The 22387-nt window shown below is 44.4% G+C and overlaps 1 protein-coding gene across 3 annotated transcripts in view; it reads right to left on the bottom strand.

Annotated features, from left to right (window-relative positions):
* The window catches only part of ABR (ABR activator of RhoGEF and GTPase), a 298588-nt gene that overhangs the window by 209290 nt on the left and 66911 nt on the right, over positions 1–22387 (bottom strand). Inside the window, exon 1 of one of the 3 annotated variants that reach the window (XM_033921710.1) lies at positions 13957–14084. The exons of the other annotated variants lie outside the window; for them this stretch is intronic. Within the exon in view, the coding sequence (XP_033777601.1) occupies positions 13957–14017 (61 nt within the window). The 5' untranslated portion in view covers positions 14018–14084. Of the gene's footprint in view, positions 1–13956; positions 14085–22387 lie in introns of those variants that run through there. 3 annotated transcript variants of the gene reach the window in all.

The raw sequence follows: 22387 nt of genomic DNA, 5'->3' as shown, positions 1-22387 counted from the left end.
TACTAGCAACCATACTGAATGTCCATGTCAATCTGTCCATTGTAACTTCCAACCTCTTGTAAGGTAATCTGACCTTGAACTGAATAGGTAAAGACAGAATAGAAAACCTGATTAACATAACATACTTTCATCCAAAAGGTATGTTAGGCTTCAAAATAACTTTTAATTAGTTCCTATATGTGGGAAAGACACAAATTTGCAGAGAATCATTGTGCTATGTTGGTTTTGTATCAATAGATGCAAACATATATTCTGCCACCTGAGATAGAAATTAAGATTCTGAGGGTTAAGAACATACGAACATAAGAATTGCCGCTGCTGGGTCAGACTGGTGGTCCATTGCGCCCAGCAGTCCAGTCATGCAGTGGCCCCCAGGTCAAAGATCAGTGCCCTAACCGAGACCAGCCCTACCTGCGTTCGTTCTGGTTCAGCAGGAACTTGTCCAACCTTGTCTTGAATCCCTGGAGGGTGTTTTCCCCTATAACAGACTCCCACTCTCTGGGTGAAAAAGAACTTCCTTACGTTTGTACAGAATCTATTCCCTTTTAACTTCAGAGAGTGCCCTCTCGTTCTCTCTACCTTGGAGAGGGTGAACAATCTGTCTTTATCTACTAAGTATATTCCCTTCATTATCTTGAATGCTCCGATCATGTCCCCTCTCAGTCTCCTCTTTTCAAGGAACTTGAGATAAGCATAGCAATAGCCATTAATTAATTAATTAAAAACCTTTATATCCCACAAATTGCAAAATCTATGCAGTTCTCACCACAAACAATTTTATGAGCAAAACAATGGAAAGAAATAATTTAAGTTGTGTCTTAATTGAAACATCTTCATTTTGCAGCTTGCCACAACTGTATTAGCTCAATAGTAGCAGGACTGCTTCTAAAATAATAAATCTTGAATTAGCATTACACACATCAGTTATCACTGGCACATCCTCATCCATTAATCAATTGCCATCAAGCTATTAAGAGTAAGTTTATTCGCTGAAGATCTACAAAGACCGAAATGCATGTCTACATGTGATTCTACAGCAGTCTGCCTGCAGTCTCTGTTGTTCTCAGGCTGATCCCCAGGTGCCTTATCTTGGGTGCAGGTGTGCCAGGCTGCAGGCGCAAACAGACACAAACACAAAAGCATATGCAACAGACTGCTTTCTGTTTTTCACCCCCTTGAAAGGAGAGATATGGTTCACATCAGTCCGTGTATTAAATGGGGACAATGCATGAGAACAGCAGAAAATTACCTCAGAACCTTGCTGACTAGGGAGGACGGATTGAGATATCCGGGTTTTACTTCCATTGAAAGCAAAGGAAGGAAGGAAGATATATTGAGACATCTGGGTTTTATTTCCACTGAAAGCAAGGGAAGTAAAATCCGGATGTCTTAATCCGTCCTTCTTTCTCTGGAGCCATATGGTAACCCTATTTCTGACTAACTTTTGAGATACAGTATGCTCCCTTCATCAGGTCAGTACACAATGAGCTTGAAGGTCAAAGTAGGGGAGACATCGTTTGAAAGCACTGCACGTTTCTGTTGCTTCTGCCTTGCCTGCAGGAGAGCTGCTGTTGCAATGGAACTGCTACTGTAATGCCATTGGGTTCACACCATTAACGTAGGCAGACGGGACACATTAGCCTGGGTGAATCTGCCCCAACAGGGTGGACTTGTTACGTGGCTGCTTAATCACACATAAATATATGAAAAATCATCTCATTGAGTAAAGCCGCAGTTTTAATGGCACATATAAAAGGTTAACAACATTAGCAACCAGTCATTAAAATGCTCTTATGTACAGTATAAGCCACCTGCTTTTCCATTTCTAGCTAGGGACTCCTGAACATGCAGATACACTGTGATCCACCTCAGCTTCCCATCTCAAGATCAGAACTAGAGAATGACACGGTGACAAAATTCATCACCGTTCCCGTCCCCGTGGATAACTGCGGGAAACCATCTTCATGTCATTCTTTAAGGAGAGAGGGAAGAATCAGAGTATAATTGGGCACAACCACTGACCCGCAAGCTTTGCTTTGAAGAATGCTGGTGTAGAAAGACTGAGGTTGAAACAGACACTACAGAATGACAGTCTCTGGTATCCAGAGCAGATATTGTGATGTCATAATGCCTCATTCCACCAGTGCCTAAGAGCCAATCACATCAGTGATGTCACAATGGCTTCATTATCCTTGGCTCACATAAGAATGAAAGTATGAATGGCCACAACTACTGACCCACAAGCTTTGCTTTGAATAATGCTGGGGTAGAAGGATTGAGGTTGAAACAGACACTAGAAAATGACATGGGATTATTTCCCGCAGTTATCCGCGGGGATGGGAACGGTGATGAATTTTGTCACCGTATCATTCTCTAATCAGAACGTCCACTGTAAAACCAAGCCAGGCATAGCCACCGAGCCAATCTGCCTGAGGCCCAATTCACTACTAAGGAGCTGATGTATCTGGGATGATATTATTCTGCAAATTCTCCTTTCTTCTGGCCTAGGTGCTCTGCCACAGACAAAAGGTAATATTTCTTTATTAATTTATTCAATTTTCTATGCTGTTCTCCCAGAGGAGCTCAGAATGATTTACATGAATTTATTCAGGTACTCAAGCATTTTCCCTCTCTGTTCAGACGGGCTCACAATCTATGTAATGTACCTGGGGCAATGGGGGGATTAAGTTACTTTTCAAGGTTACAAGGAGCAATGTGGGTTGAACCCACAACATCAAGGTGCTGAAGTTGTAGCTTTAATCACCATGCCACACTCTCCCCCTGCCCCTGGTGTCCACTTAGGGGGCAATTCTAAAGCATAGGAAATAACATTTATGTGTCCATTATCCCCTGGATTCTACATGGATCACACAAAGTTGGACACCCATATTTGGATGTGGAGCCCACATGCAAACTAGTCAATTCAGTGCTAACCGCCAATTATTGATATTAATTAAAGTTGATTGGCACTTACCAAGCACTAATTTAAATTTGCCCATGCATCTGCCTATGTGCTGATTCTACAGTGATGCATGCCCAAAATGTCTCACGTGTAACCTGAAAAGGGGAGTGGGTGAGTCAGGGGCATTCCAAATATTTAGACGCAGTGTTATAGAATACTAGGATTTAAGAACACACGAATAGCCTTTCTGAGTCAGACCAATGGTCCATCAAGCCCAGTAGCCCATTCTCGCAGTGGTCAATCCAGGTTTCAGATGGGGCAAGTCCACAGGCCCAAAGTTGGGCATGGGAATCCAGTCTAAGCTCTGTCCTGTAAAGCATGCTCAGCCCAGAGTTCCCTTTAAAGTAGTGGTTTCCAACCCTGTCTTGGAGGACCACCAGCCAGTCATGTTTTTAGGACAGCCCTAATGAATAACCTTCCAAAAGAAAGTGGGACTGAACATTGGCCCTCCAACGAAGAGCCAGGAGACTGATCCAGTAAATCAGTTTACTGTGTGAAATCCACTAAAAGTTCAGACCCGACACAGCACCATGTTTTGAAGTACAATACGCCTGCCTCAGAGGTCAAAAACAATCTAAAAAATAAAATAAGATTATATAGTCACTGTCTTGTACCCATCTAAGCTTTTTGTTTGTTTGTTTTTTGCACTTTTTTAACTCAGTTTTCAGAGAACTTATTTTTGGCTCCATCATGATTACTATAGTTTCTTTTTCCTATTATAGTTAAGTGTTTAAGACTACATACTCAGTTTGCAATTATATACCAAATTTTTGATTTTTTTTTTACCAGTATCTTTTATGAAGTCTTTGTATGAATTCCTATGAGCGTCAGAGCTGTTACCTCTAGGGCCGGCGCTAAAAACCACGCTACAGTTCTGTAAAAGGAGGGGGGGGGGCTATTGATCCAAATATCTTATTAAAACATATAAGTTAAAAAAACATGTGTTAAAAATCTCACAAAACACTAATTGCACCCCAGAATAGTAATAGAAAGATGTTTAAAACCAGACCCTACATGGGCCGTGTTTCGGCAGATCTTTGCCTTCCTCAGGGGTCCTGATGAACTATAGGAGATTCAGACTGAGCAATTAGGCTGATGGACTGCAGAAGATTCAGAGTAGACCAAGCAATTAGGCTAGTGCCTCACTTGTTTTGTTGATTGATTTATGTATGAGATCCTATCCAGGTTAGTTTGCTCCTCGTCCCTTATTCATATATATTTCAGATATCGTTTCATGGTTTTTACTTTTAATTTTAGACCATGGTGACCTCTTGTTCTAGTTTCATTCTAGGTTTCCTTTTAATAATTAATTTGTAATTTTTAGTATATTCAATATATATATTTGGCTGTATCTCTTTGTTTATTTATCCTTTAAGTGATTAATGACACAATTATATAGCTTTTTGCAGAAGCATGTTTATGTATTTTTTATAAGCAATTCTTTTTTATATTCATGATGATAATATTTTATTTACGTTTGTCTGTGTATTTGATTTGAGTTTTTAGACTGTTTTTGAGGTATACTGTACATCGCAACATGGTGCTGTATTGGGTCTGAACTTTTAGTGGACTTCACACAATAAACTGGTTTACTGGATCAGTCTCCTGGCTCTTCATTGGCGGTCCATTGTTCAGTCCCACTTTCTTTTGGTCGGTTGCTTTTTTTGTGGGTCTCTCCTTTTTTGAACTCCTTTGTTTTAGGTTAGCCCTAATGAATATGCATGGAGCAGGTTTGCATGCCTATCACCTCCATTATATGCAAATCTCTCTCATGCATATTCATTAGGTCTACTCTGAAAACCTGAATGGCTGGTGGTCCTCCAGGACAGGGTTGGGTACCACTGCTTTAAAGAATAACACTTAGGGCAGATTTAAATATGACTCCCATTGACTGAATCTGGTCCTATGTTTATAAATGTTTAGAATAATAATAATAGCTTGATTTGTATCCATTCATACCTATTCAGTTCAAGACGGTATACAGTAGTGGATAAGTACAAAGTGGATATTATGGGAGCAGGTATCAATATAATTGGCACTAATGAGTGTATGTGTGCAGTTATGGTGTCCCTGCTAAAATTCTGACCAAGCACTATTTTGAATATGCCCACTTAACTTACACAGCATGTATTTGTAAGGAAAATGTACTCACAGGTGGAGTGTAGGCAGAACATGGATGGGGCATAAACTTATGTACCTAACCTATAACACACTGTAAGCTATGTGGGTCTCTGCAGTTCTTATGTGCTGATGCTCAGAGCCTAACACTTGCGCTAGACCTGATTAGCACCAGACTAGCACTGGCATTACAATGTGCCGGATATTCAGAGGGCACCACCCCTGGATACAATGCACTCACTAAAGACAGCCACAAACAGTATTAAAATAAATGCAAATGAGGTCATCAGCTATTCCACCTCATGCTCAGAGAAATAGCATACAAAAACCACTGCCCTAATGCCAGAAAATTAATGGCAGCTCAGAGCTGGCACTAGGTTATTTAAAAAGAAGATTTCTCAAAGAAGGATCATCTTTTCTGAAGTGCCGAAAATCTAAAACATTGTGCACGAAAATGTCATCACCCCCTTTAAAGATTGTCAGCATAACATTACTATGTGCTGGCATATCCAGAGTGAAGGACTCTGGGATATTATATTAAAACAATCTGACCCTGGAAATGTTAGTGAAGATGCGGGGGGAAAAATTGTCCCCGCCCCATCCCCGCCAGCTCAGTCCCCAACCCCACGAGCTCGGTCCCCATCCCCGCAAGCCACTTGATTCCATCCGCACAAGCCTCAAATAGTTATGATTTTATACTGAACTTATTTTATTAAAGTATAAAAAGAAACAATATGCCTCACAATTGTCATTTTATAAACACAAATAATACACAGCAAGGATCAACAAAACTCCTGCCTCCCCTCCCCTCTCCTTCACAAATATCCTCTCCATTATCAAGAAAACTGAATAAGCCAAATTACGAGTATTACAGTATCACAAAAAAATCATGGTATTTGCCAGTGCTGTATGGAACAGCACTGCTGTTTTGAACATCAGCCTTTTAGACACTAATATACCACCTCTAAGGTTGGCATAAGTACTTGTGCCTAGATATTAAGTGTGCATATTCCCAGTTATACTAGTATTATAGAAAAGAAAGCAGGTGCCTAGGTTCCTTTACAGCAGGGATCTCAAAGTCCCTCCTTGAGGGTCGCAATCCAGTCGGGTTTTCAGGATTTCCCCAATGAATATGCATTGAAAGCAGTGCATGCACATAGATCTCATGCATATTCATTGGGGAAATCCTGAAAATCCGACTGGATTGCAGCCCTCAAGGAGGGACTTTGAGACCCCTGCTTTACAGAATGAGCTCCTATCAGGTGCCTTTTTTTAGACTCCTCCCCCCCCCCACACGCACACACTCATGAACTGATTGAATTAACTGCTGACGAAGTGGGACTCTAGGAGAAAGTCTTGTGCAGTGTCTGAAAGATGTATTCAAACTTTCCAGAAGAGCACTGGAATATTAGTGGTTACCCAGTCATGCCATATCTTTTGACCCAAGAAAGATCCTAGTTCCATGTACCAACTTGCCGATTAACCTTTTTCATGCTATGGTTCCAAAGCTTGGAATTGGCCCAAAAGGGTCTCAGAACAATATCAGACCATATCAAACAGGTGCCAGGAAGGTTCAGCTATGCTATGTCATGCTTAATTATGTTAATTTGTTGTTTGCAGGATATGTTCCCCAAATTGTTACCTCCTCAAATGTTTAATCTTCACATGAGGGTGGGAAGAAAATGTCAATTGGTGATTTATAAAGAGAAGAAGATGCTTCCATTGAATGCCTTTTTTTTTTGGGGGGGGGGCATCCACCTTAAATGCATCGATCTGCAGGATGGAGAAATGTCCAACAGTCCACCCTTCATCATCAGAGTGAGTCTGTAGGAACAGGAAATGAAAAATGATGACACGAATATACATAGCATCTTGTTTAATTCGCCACGGGTTCTTCTTGCTTGAAGCCTCTCCAACAACCAAGGAAGTGCTGTGTATAATTTAAGATGCATTCCTCCTAAAGCAGCCCTAATAGCAAAACATGGCCCTATGATGAGGAAAGATAGTGCTTTGCTCCATTGTTAATGGAAGAATTCAAATTAAATAAGTTGGATTTTATCAATTATTTGTTCTTATTTCCATTTGTGTCTTGTTTAAAATGTCAATAAAAATATCTGAACTAAAAAAATATTGTTTGAGATGCAGTACTGAATGTTTTCATGACAAATATTATCACTAAGAGCTCCTTTTACGAAGCCGCATTAGCGGCTCTATTGCACGCACCTTTTTAGCGCGTGCTAACCCCCGCACTAGACGAAAAACTACCGCCTGCTCAAGAGGAGGTGGTAGCGGTTAGCGCGGCTGGCAAATTAGCACGCGTTAAACCGCTAACGCGACTTCGTAAAAGGAGCCCTAAATTTGTGGACAAGTCAAACTTTTTGCCTCTGTTGCGGTGTATGGTGATGATGCTAAATATCTCAACTTTCCCTTATAGGATATGATTGCTGTTTTTATGAGCATATTTCTTTTCCCAAAAACATTTTTTATGATTACAACAGCCTTGTAGTGGTATGAACTGTTTGGCACAGAGCTGATTTTAGTTTTTGTCATGGAGAACAGACTCTATAACTGTGTTGGAATTTTTGAGTTAATATAAGAACGTAAGAACATAAGCCGTGCCTCTGCTGGGTCAGACCTGAGGTCCATCATGCCCAGCAGTCCGCTCATGCGGCGGCCCATCAGGTCCAGGACCTCTATACTAGCCTTCTATCTATACCCTTCTATCCCCTTTTCCTTCAGAAAATTGTCCAATCCCTTCTTGAACTCCAGTACCGTACCCTGTTGCTTTGTGACAGGTTCTGCATGTTTTGTGCACTATGGCATTAACTCAAAGGCAACACAACACCAGTACACTGATTAATTTGGTTACCTTAGGGTATTTCACTATCAACCATTCACAAGAAGGGTAAGACCATACTTCTTTCAACATCACTACAGAATACTAGTGCGGTCATCATCGATATTGTCATTACTAGACTACTGCAATGCTCTACTTTCAGGTATCTCCATGAAACTAATGAAAAAACTCCAACTGATACAAAACACTGCAGCAAAACTCATATATTACAAATCAAGATTTGACCATGTCACACCACTGCTTATAGAACTACATTTATTGCGAATAGAAAAAAGAATAGTATTCAAACCATGCTGCTTAGCATTTAAAACACTATACGGTGATATCCCTAATAGCTTTCCCAGATCAATGTAACTCTAATAGCCTCATGCTATCATTCCCAGTTCTGAAAGATATAAAATATATGACATCTCACAGCAAATCATTCTGCAGATGGGCAAACTGGATGGACCATTTGGTCTTTATCTGCCATCATGTTTCTATGTTTCCATCCACCAAATAGCAAAAGTGTTAAATTCACTTCCCATCATAATTCACTCAACCACAGTATATACACTGTTTCGCAAAAATCTAAAAGCATTATTTTTAAAAGAAATCCATACCAGGGGTCCAAAGAGACTCAGACTAGAGAATGACCTCAGACTAGAGAATGACACAGAAACAAATTTTTCCCTGTTCCTGCGGGAACTCATTTTCCTGTCCCGTCCCGACAAGTTTGAAAGCTCTGTCCTCATCTGCACAAGCCTCAAATGCTTTGTTCAATGGTCTTAGAGTAAAAAACACCAAACGACTACAGCGAGTTCAAAATGCAGCAATAAAACTACTGAAAAACCTACAAACCCATAACGCAGTCTCTCCAACGCTGATATCGGCTCACTGGCTGCCCATAACCAAACGCTGCATTTTCAAAGGCCTAATGTTGACTTATAAATCCCTCAACAACATGACACCTAAATAATTCTCAGATAAACTTCCTCTCTACACCCCAAAGAGAATGCTTTGCTCCCCAGATGAAATATGCCTACATACACCATAAGGACACTCCCTCCAACTCCAGACAGCCTGGAAATGATCCTATTCCCATTTTTTATCAAACCTCTGGAACAGCCTACTTCCTCATATCCTTCCTTAAAGGACTTCCTAACAGAAAAGCTGTAAAAACCTACCTTTTTGCCTAGTCACTCCCTCAATCCTTCACCAACATCAGTAAGTAATCCTATATGAAGATATATTACAACACACTGTATGTAAACCTTATACAGTATTGTGAATGTAAACTGTAACCCATTCTGGGCTCTTTGGAGAGGATGGGATATAAATCTAAATAAATAAATATATTACCTCAGATTGTATGCACAATTTAATAACTTTATATAGCATATATAATTCTTTGTAGGATGTATAATTCTTTGTAACATGTTTAACTCTATACAGAAATCTATGTAGCAATATCCTGCTTGTAACCCACCAAGAACTCTAATGAGGATTCAACAGGATATACAATTGCACATAACATAACAATATTGATTATTGTTGCATTATTTGAGCAGAATATCACCTTCTTGGTCCTGAATTTGTTCTGCCAAAAAATGAGGCAAGAACAATTGAAAATAACTCCAGGACAGAGGGGAAGGATGGAGAGGTGGGGGCTATGGTATACTGGGGCTCTAGAGCAATGGTTCCCAACCCTGTCCTGGAGGACCACCAGCCAGTCAGGTCTTCAGGATAGCTCTAATGAATATGCATGAGGCAGATTTGCATGTCTCTCACCTCCATTATATGAAAATCTCTCTCATGCATATTCATTAAGGCTATCCTAAAGCCTGACTGGCTGGTGGTCCTCTAGGACAGGGTTGGGAACCACTGTTTTAGAGCCCACTGTAATATTTACACCAGGGGTGTCCAACCTTTTGGCTTCCCTGGGCCGCATTGGCTGGAAAAAAATGTTTCTGGGGCCGCCCAAATGCTGCAGCAAGACAGAGGAGGGAGCTGGCAAGACGGTAAACACCCAGGGACAGCAGAGGAAAACACTGCATCGCCCTCGACCGGGGCCACACAAAATACTTCACGGGGCTGCAGGTTAGACACCCCTGATTTACACTGCTATTTTTAAATAGGTGTTATTTCTGCAGTTTGAGTCCTAGGGACTAATGCTTTTAAGGTGTGCTTGATAGATTTTGAGCATCTTTTTGCAGAGTTTTATGATATTTCACAAAACATCTGGTGCTATCTGAAAGCAGGCTTTGGGGGTCGCCAGAGGTGGCCCTAGCCACCCAAACTAAAAATGCTCAAGTGGTCTCCACATTCTGTGGAATCACCACACAGACAAAGCCTTGCCTGATTTAAACAAGGTGTCTGGCAGTGGAAGAAACATATGTGCAGTAGCATAGCCAGGCTACCTATAACCCATCGGATATCTTACAAAATCCTCCTTCTCACTTTTAAAGCAAGATCTGAACATCGACCGATTGCTATTACCTTACTGCCCAACTAGATCACTTCTTTCGACCCATCAAAAATCTCCTTTCAATCCCCTGGATTCGCCATATATGATACCACCAGGAAAACAATCTTTTCAGTTACTGCACCAACCCTATGGAATGCCCTACCTAATCACCTAAGACAAAATGACTGCTTAGCAAAGTTCAAATCCAGTCTTAAAACATTTGTTTAAAGATGCCTTCAGCGCATAATTTCATTCATCAAGACTTACTTCTAATATCCCTTCCCTCTATGTCCCCCCTCTTTTTTATTCATTTATTTTTTTAAATATAGTGTAATTAATCTCCCTTCTTTCTTCTTGTAGCAAATATTGGTTTAATGTTTGTTTGTACCTGTCCATGTTTAAAAAATTTTTCTTCCTTTATTTGTAATATATTTAAACTTTGTACTTACACCATTTAGACTATTAGATAGGCGGCATATCAAATTAAAATTAAACTTGAAAACTTGAAACTTTAGGGTGGGCGTGAGACCAAAGTGGATAGGCCAAATTGAATTTCTGCTAGTCTCCTTCCCCCATGCCCTCCCCAAAGTAAATGGCATACCTGTGCGGGCAGGGATTCCCAAGCCCTGCCAGCCAAAGACATCTTCCATGCCAAAACAGTTTGCATGTTGTGTGGCCACTGGCACTGTCCTGGAGCTGCTGCCACCAGCCTCCCCATGCATCTGCTAAATTTTGTACAAATGTAAAAACTAAGCATGCTTGAGAGGAAGGACGGGGTCTCCCGTGGCTGGCACAGGCAGCATCCGCCTCCTCTTTAGGTGAAGAGGGTACCTTTAATTGGCAGGGCTTGAGAATCCCTTACAGCCACACCAAAGGAGATGAAATTTTAGGTGGGCTACGTCTGTTCCTAAGGTGATAATCACAATCTGAATATTTATTTTATATGGTGAATTGAAAGGAGGATAGCTTCAATATTGAAGAATATGTTGTTTGTGGTACAGAAATGAAGTTTCAGGGTTTATACTGAAATTCTGTCCAATCCTGTAAAGACTTCAGACTTCACCCCCACACAGAAAAATTTGATGAATAATGCTATCAATTACAGTATAACTGCAATTTTACCAGGTGCCTTAAACCGCATGGAGAAGAGAGGATTTCTTAATGCATAGAAAGTCCTGTGTCTTTTATTGCTAATTTAAGAGTGGGAGGAGGGATGTGTGTGATGTGGTGGGCACTGTAGAAATGTCACTTTGGCTTGCCTCTTCCCCATACCTAGCTTTCTCCCCTGTTGTCACCCTAAATATTTCTGTTTAGAAATGCCACTAGGGATACTTTTACCAGCGGGAATAGTGGACAATTTTCAAATGGCACTTTTGGCCACTTTATTCTAGAAGGGGGTAGTGTTGGGGTCATGATGATTGATGATGGGGAAGCAAGGAGCCTAAAAGTCAATGGGGATGTGCAAGGCCTTAGGCGCCTAATAACCTTGGAGTGTCTCTGCCTTCCACCACTGGAGTGCGACTTTGGGCAGAGCTGCCAAGCTGTAGAATTCCAGGGAAGAAGATTTGGGGGTCAGTCCTGGTTTTCTGATAACCCTACCTTGAATCATTGAATATGACCTGCAGAATTGGCTTCAATGGGTAAAATCAGGGAGTACAACTACCACACTGCAGAAGAGATGTAAGCTCAAAGCAAGACTGGCCATAAAGTCTCCTCCAATTGCTCTGTTGGATGGACTGCTGTGACCCCTCTGATGAGTTCATTTTTTTTTTTTTTTAATACCATCTGTCAAATTTAAATAAAAAGTGATTTTAAAAAAATATGTGAGTGGATCCTACAGCCTGTTCTCAGCCCCTCTTGCTTCCGTGATTCCAGTTTCACAAGTGATCTGATCTTTAACCTCCAGAAGAGCCTTGATGATCATTACTTGTTTTCAGAAGAAGAAACCAAAAACAGTTTTACGTGAAGTAGGTAAGGAAAGCAATGAAGGAAAATGAATGAAACCTGACAAGATTTCTACAAGCACATGAGGGATTTTGCAGTGAGCAAAGCGGAATCCCATAACCCAATTAAAGATTTCAAGCAGGGATAGGGGCCACCCCTACAAGCCTCCTGGTAGTAACTCTAACACTGAGTCCTTTTAGTGCAGGCTATGTCTGCATTAATATTTTGATGGCTGGGAACCTCTTTGGGTGACTGTTACTGGGTTTGGAAGGCAATTTATAAATATTTGTACATAAATAAAAAGCTATCCATTCACCATTTCCCCTCCCCCCCCCCCAATCATGTGCTGCCAGGTACATCCCTTCACCTCTCTTTTTATCTTAGTAAATATTAGCTCTAAGCCTCTCCTGTCCTTGAGGATGGAGGATACGGCTGCAGTTTGGTCCCAACCTTCTCCCCAGACTCCGGGGCTATGGCTCAGTTGTTACACTGGATAACTCCCAAATTATGCAGGACCAGCCTCTGCAAGCCAAGTGATCCCTCGCACTCACACGGGAAGACAGCCGAGCGCAAGCCCATGTCACCAGTCCTGTTCTAACACTCTCTGGAGGCCGTGACACATCGCCTTCACACTCACAGCAGACAGGGTCAGATCAGGCCAAAGATGACATCTTTCAGCAGCAGCATTGCTGAAAAATGTAATCCTCCCTGCAATATGAAGCAGACACAGACCAGCCATCAGCTAGTTCCCGACGGCAAAGCACTGAGCTGCAGTCGGCAGGTATGTGAGCTCTGCAGGTCTTTCACATTATCTTACACCTGCTGCAAGACTTCATGACGGAAGAAAACTCGACCTGTTAACAGCTGTTCACATCCACTATACTGCTGGCAGGGGTAAGGAAGCTATTCAGACTTGCATGTTAAATAAAATGAGCACTCCCTGGGTAGCAATAATACTTTTTCAATATATAAAGAAGATGCTTCCCTTAATAGCACGCCAAACGAAACCCCAGGGCTCCAGTAATCAATGTCCTTATTACAGAGTCTGGATTACACACCTTTCTGGCACAACAGGTATGAATTAAGCGACCAGACACTGCCATATCTCATTAGTACATTTTCCTCTTGTTTATGTAGGCTTCTCGGATTTCTGCTACCCTTTCCTTCCAAAAAAACAGGCAACTTATCAATCACCATTAATTGCGCCTGTAATGCAAGCCGTCCCCTAGTGCAAAGGACTGCAGCAGTGGGACCAAAGAACTGGATCTGACCCACAAGCGCCAATTTTTCAAAACGATGGGTGGAGGGGGGGGGGGGCTATAACCATTCTTCAGATACAGTGAAGGAGCCTTCTCAAGGTTGGGGTGATCTGAACCCATTATCCAGCCAGAGCCCTGCTGTGTGCTTGCCAGCTCACCTGCAACATCATTTTCGGCTACGTCCTAGACCAGTTCCATTGCGGGACTCACAGCCTGCAAAAAGCCCAGATTCCAAGCAAGCCCAGAGCTAGAAAAACTCTAACCCTAAGAGAAGCATCTCTTGCTGCAATCCAGGAAAAGGCATCTCTCCCCCTGCAAAGCTAGGAAACAGCTTCAGCCAGCCAAAGAGGGAAAAGCAAAAGGCACCTACTGCTGTACAGCGTGTCAATCCAGGAGAGTCGGGGCAGCCCGGGGTGACTCAGAGGCTCCATGCTTCAGACGCTCATTTCCGGGGGGCAGCTCGAGCAGCCGGAGCTCTTTGCAGATCCGGCGGTGCGGTTCCGGATCCCAGGACCCAGCGAGGTGACTCTGGAGGATGGAGGGGGGGATCCGGAGTCCTGGCAGCGCAGGTCTGGACCGGACAGCGATCCTCAGCCCGTGAAGCTTCAGGGGCCTGAGAAGCTGAAGAGAAGGGCCCCTTTCCGGGGGGGGGGGGGGGATCAGGTCTTACTGCCCCCGTAGCCGGGCAAGTGTGGGGCACGGCAGCGAAAGGAGAGGGATCGCGGCTCACAGCTGCTTTGTGCCCCTCCGCCCGATCCTGGCTCTGTGCGCCGAGAGGAGGGGGGGGGGGAATCTGGGCACAATTAACAGATGGGAGCCGGCACCCATCAAAGCAGCCGCGATTGTGATGAGCTGGGGCTGCACCAACGGCACTGCTGCATGCCCGGGGGGGGGGGGTGTCACAGGGGCTCTTGCCTCGGGGGGGGAGGGGGGGCTGCCGGCAGATCTTCCCTAGAGTGTTCCTAACATTTGATTGCTGTGTGTACAGATAAACAAAGAAAGGGGACTATACACATAACAGCCACCGGTGGGCGTTGCATGGAGCCGACACCGGGCACAGGATTCAGGGGGCGAATGGGCACCGGTAGCCCGGACTGTTTCTAAGGTGAAGAAAAAGATTCGTCAGCCCCAGATCAGAAGAGGGGTCGAGCCAGTTATGTCTTCTAAACTTCCACCCCTGGCGTGTGTAGGAGGGAACGGAAAGCAGGTCTCATCTGCTGCAGCACGGAAAGGTTGCGACCGGGCCTGGGGGACGGGAAGTTTCTTTCTGTCTGGTCCAGAGCGATATTTTGTCCGTACATTCTTCTTCCTCTTTCCTGGGTCACCCTGGCCTGCGCACACTGTCTTCCTCAGACTGACATGCTGTTGTCAAAACATTAACCACCTCAAAGGAGCTCACGTTCCTGACCCCCCCCCCCCCCAGAAGAGAGAGAGGAGTGCAAGCTGCACCCCACCCCCACCCCACTCTACCACAGAACAGGTGCAATGCTTCTTCCCACCTTACTCCAGCCCCTTCAACCACACTTTTCTGAGGGACCAGCTTCTTCTGCTCAGTAGAGATTTCTGGACTTTTACAAGGATGATTTAACTTCTGCTGATGTGGACAGGAGCAAGCTGGGTGCAGGCAATGTGGCCACACAGGGCGCAAGGGAGGTGAGGGCTCCAAAATGGTGTCCTTTTCATTGCCTTCCATGCTTGGTGGTGGTGAGGGGGGGGAGGGGGATAGGAGCTCTAAGGGGCATGTCGCGCAGCGCAGGATGGTCCTGCAAATAGGTCTCTATAAAAACACAAGAGCAATGAAACATCTTTATGGCTGGAGGACTCAAACAAGCTGGTGCCTTGCCCCCAAGCTCCCTTGGCGCACAAATTATCGTTACAGCCAGCGCGCCAGTGGTCCACCCCATTCTGCTACCGAAGCTTAATAGCCACTTCATTTGAATTCCAAAAGATCCTATGAATATGTAGATGGTGTTCCTGTGTAATAACTACTCCGAAATACTATTGGGAACCCTCCAGTCAGCCTCCCCTGAAGGCAGCAATCATGTACAGAAATAAAAATGGGTTTCGAAATGTTGAAGCCCCCTTTCACCAGATGTTTGTTTCACAGAGCAGAACAGAGGGGGGTAAAGGGAAGCGATAGCGACAGGACAAATGGATTTGAGATTGCCTTTGCCCTCTCCTTCATCGCCCCCCCCCCCACTCCTGTCCCCCCAATCCATAGCAAAATCCTTTCCCCATAAAAGCTCAAAACCACCTAACACAATAATTTGAATGAAAACTTGACTGCAGCTTTGTTTGTTCTAACAATATAGTATAACCTCATCCATGCATTAAAACAGGCTGAAACATTTTGCTTTAAAGGGTCTGCCCACCATGTTTCCCATCTCAACCACTTTAAATGCCACTTTTTAAAGAATTGTCCTGCCCAACAGCAAGCTCCACCATGTGACTAGCTAGGACTTATCGAGCTGCCATGGCCAGATCTGCAGACCCCCCAGCAATGACCTTGACTCATCACCATCTGATGAAGTGTCCACCACCAGCTGCAATGACCCCTTTAACTAAGCCTTCAATCTTCAGTAGCCCTAGAGAATGACACAGGGACAGAATTTGTCCTCATCTCCGTCTCCACGGTTAACCGTGGGAAACCATCCCTGTGTAATTCTTTTAAGGAGAGAGGGAAGAATCAGAGTATGAATGGGCACAGCCATTGATCCTCAAGCTTTGCATTGAAGAATGCTGGTGTAGAAGGACGAGGTTGAGATAGACACTAAATGACATGGGATGGATTCCCACAGTTATAATAATAATAATAATAATAACTTTATTCTTGTATATCGCCACACCATGTTAGTTCTGGGCAGTTTACATCAAGAGGACTGTTACAAAACAGCGATCATTACATATCACATGGTACAGCTGTGATATTCAAATTACAAATCGTTTCAGTCAGTTAACATTTCACTATATCTATCCAGTAACACATTTATCAAATAAATAAGTTTTCAATAACCTTCTAAAAGAATAGTACCGTGTTTCCCCAAAAATAAGACAGTGTTTTATATTAATTTGGGGTCCAAAAAATGCACTAGGACCAGTGTTCCCTCTAAGCGGGCGGGTGTTGTGAGCAAACTTTTTTCACCGTGAGCCAAAAATATCGGGCGCCAGCAAGTTATGAGCCAACTTGCCCGATTCTCCTCTCGCCGCCCTGCCATCTGCCGTACGCCTCTTCCGATCGTGCGCTGTGACGAGAAACGTGTGCGCTGCGATGTAATATTTTGTGCGCCAGCGCACGCCAGCGCAGCTTAGCGGGAACACTGGTTCAAATGGTTTTATTTATTTCCCCAAATTTATTTTTGTTATACGCATTGAAAATATTTGATATTGCGTTTAAATCAAAATCTCAATAAACTTGAAACGAGTGCCCGTGAGATTGTGGGAGGGTTAAATACTCAAAACTTAGAAGTTTTTGCTACGCCAGCTTTCTGGTATCTTTACATACAGTGGCGTACCTAGCATATGTAACATCCGGGGCCCATCATTTTTTGGCACCCCCCCCCATCTGTAAGAAAAACATGATTTTTAGTAACAAACCACACGTCACACATGAGTACCTAGGAAAAGGCAGCATCTTACATATTGCAGTGAGCAGTACATCAATACACCCATTGTAAAACTAAACAAGCCAGACCAGCACAGATCAATCCTACACCGTCAATCCTAACAGAAAACCATGTCTTTCGAACACACAGAACACAGAAAACACCTTCGCCTAGTAAGGAATATGTAATCACAAACTAACCCCTCCCTCTTTTACAAAACTGTAGTGTGGATTTTAGCTACGGAGGTAACAGCTCTGATGCTCATAAAATTCTGAGCATCAGAGCTGCTACCACCAAGGCTGGTGCTAAAAACGCTTCACAGTTTTGTAAAAGGGGGGATAAAATAAAAATACATAGACAAAGGTTAAATTGAACCAGCAAGAAGCTGGACTCTGCATACAATGCTTCACAGAAACAGTGACACATGTCTCCTAAAGCAATAAATAAATAGAAATTTTTTTCTACCTTTGTCTTCTGTGGTTTCTCCTTTCCTCATCTTCTTGTAACTCTCTTCCTTCCATCCACTGTCTGCCGTCTCTCTTCCCCTATATGGCATCTTCTCTCCTTCTATGCCCCTTCCAGAAACTATATGCCTCCCCCTTCCATCTCTCCTTTCACCCCATTGGTCTGGCATCTCTCTCCTCGCCTTCCCTCTCCCACACCTCTCCTCATAGTCTGGTATCTCCCCTTCCCTGATTCTCTGGCATCTCTCTCCTTTCCTTTTCTTCCATCTTTCGCTCCCCCTCCATGCTCTCACATCTCCCCCTTCCTTTTCCCTTAGACTGGCATACCTTCCTCCTACGCTCCAAGCCCTGGCATCTCCTTTAATTCCCTCCCTCATCTTCCTTCTCCCTCCAGCTGGGTACCGCAACACTCTTCCCTGCAGCTCTGCACTTCCCCACAATTGCCATGCTTCGGTTCCTCTTCTTCCTTCCTTCCTCCCCCCCCCCCGCGGGACCCTGCGGCACCATCAACTCTTACTCCCTCTAATGTCGGCCCTGCAGCTCCAGACTTCCTCGCACCTTCTCCCCTCCCCCTTTGGATCGCTATTATTTTAAATGTTATAGCCGCGGAGCTGTATCCATCAGTGGAGATGTCTAACCTCGGCCTGCCCCGGAACTCTTACTGCAACAGTGACTTCCTGTTCCTGCCTAGACGGGCGTCTGCTGCAGTAAGAGTTCCGGGGCAGGCCGAGGTTAGACATCTCCACTGATGGATACAGCTCCGCGGCTATAACATTTAAAATAATAGCGATCCAAAGGGGGAGGGGAGAAGGTGCGAGGAAGTCTGGAGCTGCAGGGCCGACATTAGAGGGAGTAAGAGTTGATGGTGCCGCAGGGTCCCGCGGGGGGGGGGGGGGAGGAAGGAAGGAAGAAGAGGAACCGAAGCATGGCAATTGTGGGGAAGTGCAATCCCCCCAATGCGTCCCCTTACCTTACCGACGCGTGTGTGCGCTGTGAAGAGAAACTTTGCGCTGCGATGTAATATTTTGTGCGCGAACGCAGGCCAGCGCAGCTTAGCGGGAACACTGACTAGGACTTACTTTCAGGGATGTCTTATTTTTTCTTGTATAACAATGATCTCTCCCTCTCCTCCACCCCAATTTTTCCTCTTTCTTCTCCTCCCCATGTGCAGTATCTTTCTATTCATCCCTCCCATCCCCCTGTGCAGCAGAACCCACCGACCCTCCCACCATGCGACTGACATACCTCCACTCCGAGGCCTCCTAAAACAGGAGTGGGGGTTGCTGAATCTGCGGGGACAAGCACACCATGCAGGTTACCAGTTAAGAGAGGGACGAGAGTAGGCATTTTGTGGAGGCAGGAGAGAATGCAGCATTTACGTCCTAACCCTACCAACTTGTAAAGCACCCATATTTGTTTGTCATTCTCTCTATAGCCCACTACCTTCTCTACCTCATCATTCCCTCTGTAATTCCATACCCGAATAACATATGTAGATTCACTTTTGCCTTGTATGTCTGTCTTAATTAGGTTGTAAGCTCTTTCAAGCAGGGACCGTCTCTTGCAGGTTTAAAGTACAGCGCTGTTTGCGTCTGGTAGTGCTATAGAAATAATAAATAGTTATAGCAGTACCTGTCATGTCCCAATCTCCTTCCTAATCCCTTGAAACTGCCCCTATCTATCACTCCACTAACCCAAATTGCAAAGCTTCCCTCCGCTATTTGAAAATAAATAGCACTTCCTGACCCAATCCTTTCCCCATTTATCTACTCCAAACCCTCCACCGTCCCATCCTCTCTCACTACCATTCCAACACTCCCCCCCGCCTCTTCTGCCCCTTGTAAGCCTGATTACCATCACTATATACCCACCCCACTTCTCCATCCCAGGTGGACAGATGCCTGGCAGCTTGACCCCTAGTAACCTGTGGCGTTCAGGACAAGCCCTCAGCCCTCCTATAGAGGAAATCATTTTAAAAAGAGAGAAAGGAACATACGTAACACCATTACAAATACATGACATCATTTAACCTGTAACCCCTTCTGAGCTTGTTGGGGAGAACGGAACAGAAAATGAATTAAATAAATAAATAGGTCAAAATATTTCTACTGTGAGTACAGAAATATTCAGCTCTTTAGCTTGCACTGCTTTCTATCGGAATCAGCTTCAAGAGAAAAGATGGAGGGAGGAGAAACCTAACCTCTAACTCTCCACGAGTGGCACTTTGGAACAAATATGTTGGTTATATATGTTTTTGTAAGCCGCTTAGGTCTAGGCGGGCTAGAAATTTTTTTAATAAATAAGGCTGTGCTGGGAAGCTGATATTGTAAATTTTATGTTCAAGTTCTGGGCTAAAGCTGAGCAGATGGTTTCCCAATGCATAGCTAAAAAAATATTTTGCACCCCCAATGGAGTAACCAAATGGTATGAAAATAAGTTGCACACAGAAAATGTGTGCAAATCTAGGAGAGCACAGCAGAAGCACATGCACAACACGTTTGCACTAGCAACAGCTATATTTTGTGCACATATCAAATTGTATCGGCACATATGTGCATGTGCTGGAATGTGAGGGAGGGAGTGATATACAGTAGCAGAAGGTATCCTTAAGAACACTCCCTCACTGAGGTTGCAGTTTAGCCACCTTACTGCAGGTGGTGCTAACCTGTCATGTCAGAGGCTGAAGTCAGAGGAGCGGGGCTCAGGCCTGGAGTGGTTAAATGTCCTAGAGCATCTCAAGGAGGCAGTGCATGCAAATCCATCTCATACATATTCATTATGGATATCCTGAAAACCTGACCTGGCTCCGGCTCTTGAGGACCAGAATTGCCTACCTCTGCCCTAGAGCAGTGTATTTCAGAGAGACACTGAGGGAACAGGAGTAAGGTTACCAGATGTCTGGATTTACCTGGAAATGTCCTCTTTTTAGAAAACTGTCTGGACATCTTTCTAACCTGTAAGGAGTTTGTTCAGATTTTCAGCTCGGGGCTGTGTCTGGAAGGGCCTCTGAGCATGCATGGATGTGAGGCAATGATGTAGGGGTAGGGATGGGGGACAAACTTTGTCACACTACCAAATTAATAGGGAAGAGTATGTAAAATCAACAAGTAACAAAGCTCATACTCTATAAACAAATATATCTATAGAACCCCCTACAATTCCACTCAGTACTGCCAAATAATCACTCACAGATAGAGGAAATTCACCACCGCAATCATACACCACACACTAAATTCAAAGCAGAAACAGAGGGAAAAGGAGCAGAAAAGAAAGTGGAGAAAAAGCCTCAGTTCAGCTTCATGGGCTCAGAAAACTCCACTTTCTCTCATATGGGCTCCGTTTTTCTGAATTAAAATGTTCACTGCATCAAGTATCAGCGGTAGCCACTCCCCAGTTGGAGACCGAAACATCAAAAAGTCTTGGAAAATGCAGGAAAAGTTCAAAAATCACTAACAGGCACAGATTCAACTCAGCGCACGAGATGGCAAAAAACAGATACTTAGCTGCCGGTCATCTCATGCCTTTCGTGCCATGATCCCCCAAACGAACATGCACATGCAGGACAGCAGAACTTGAAACGGCATCTTCACTACAGGACCTGACAGGGAGCTTCCTTGTTTCGCAGAGGCTGCTTCAGGAGTCTTGCAAAAGCACATTCAAAGATATCACTGCTAGTGGAATCACTGCACAATGACACCGGGGACAACCTTTGTCCCCATGTCATTCTCTATTCTGCACCTAAATGTGCAGGCCAGTGCTTTATTATTCATCGCTGTGGCATATCCCCTGAACTTCTCATCCCCTGCCTTTTCTCTACCCATGCACTTTAAGAATAGCCTTACTGGCCCAGACCAATGGTCCATCAAGCCCAGTAGCCCATTCTCACGGTGGCCAATCCAGGTCACTAGAACCTGGCCAAAACCTAAGGTGTAGCAATATTCCACGCTACCAATATAGGGCAAGCAGTGGCTTGGGGATCCTTCATGCTCCCAGAAGAAGAAACAGCCTTGGAATTCCCAGGCCCACTACAGCTCCTTATGACCCTGGACATGTCACTTAACCCTCTCCCAGATACAAAGATTGTGAGCTCACTGGGGAGAGGGAAAATCCCTGTATGCAATATGTAAACCACTCTGGTTGTACCCAGTGGCGTAACGAGGGTGAGAGGTGCCTGGGATGGTGACGCCTCTCCCCCAACCTCTTCTCTGCCCCCCACCCCCATCCACTCCTGCCCCACCCCCTCCTGTCCCGTGCTTGCGCCCCTTCCCTTCCCCCCGTACCTCTTTAATGTTCCCGGCATGAGCAACAACCCCAACCTACTGCTCATGCCAGCGTTGGCTCTTCCTCTGACATCACTTCCAAGGCATGGGTCCAGGAAGTGAAGTCAGAGGAAGAGCTGACGCCGGCATGAGCAGCAGGTTGAAGTTGCTGCTTGCACTGGGAGTGTCAAAGATGTACGTGGGAAGGGGCGCGCGCACAGTAGGGGCAAGAGGGGGGAAGGAGCGGGGGAGTGGAGAGGAGGATGGGTGCCAGCATCTCCACCAAGATGGCGCCCAGGGTGGACTGCCCCCCCCCCACCCTTCCCTTACTATGTCACTAATTATACAACAAAAAGGTGGTATATTAACCCTTTATTTGGCATTGTTGCTCAGAAGCAACATGTGTCTTTTATGGCTCTTATGGAAGATCTGCCTCTCCAAATGCCTGTTATTTAGCATTGTTGCTCTCGTTTAAC

The sequence above is a fragment of the Geotrypetes seraphini genome, chromosome 15 (assembly GCF_902459505.1).
Source record: "Geotrypetes seraphini chromosome 15, aGeoSer1.1, whole genome shotgun sequence".
Classification (NCBI taxonomy): Eukaryota; Metazoa; Chordata; class Amphibia; order Gymnophiona; family Dermophiidae; genus Geotrypetes; species Geotrypetes seraphini.
Note: the sequence above shows the minus strand (reverse complement) of the source record. Positions and strands in the feature narration are given on the sequence as shown.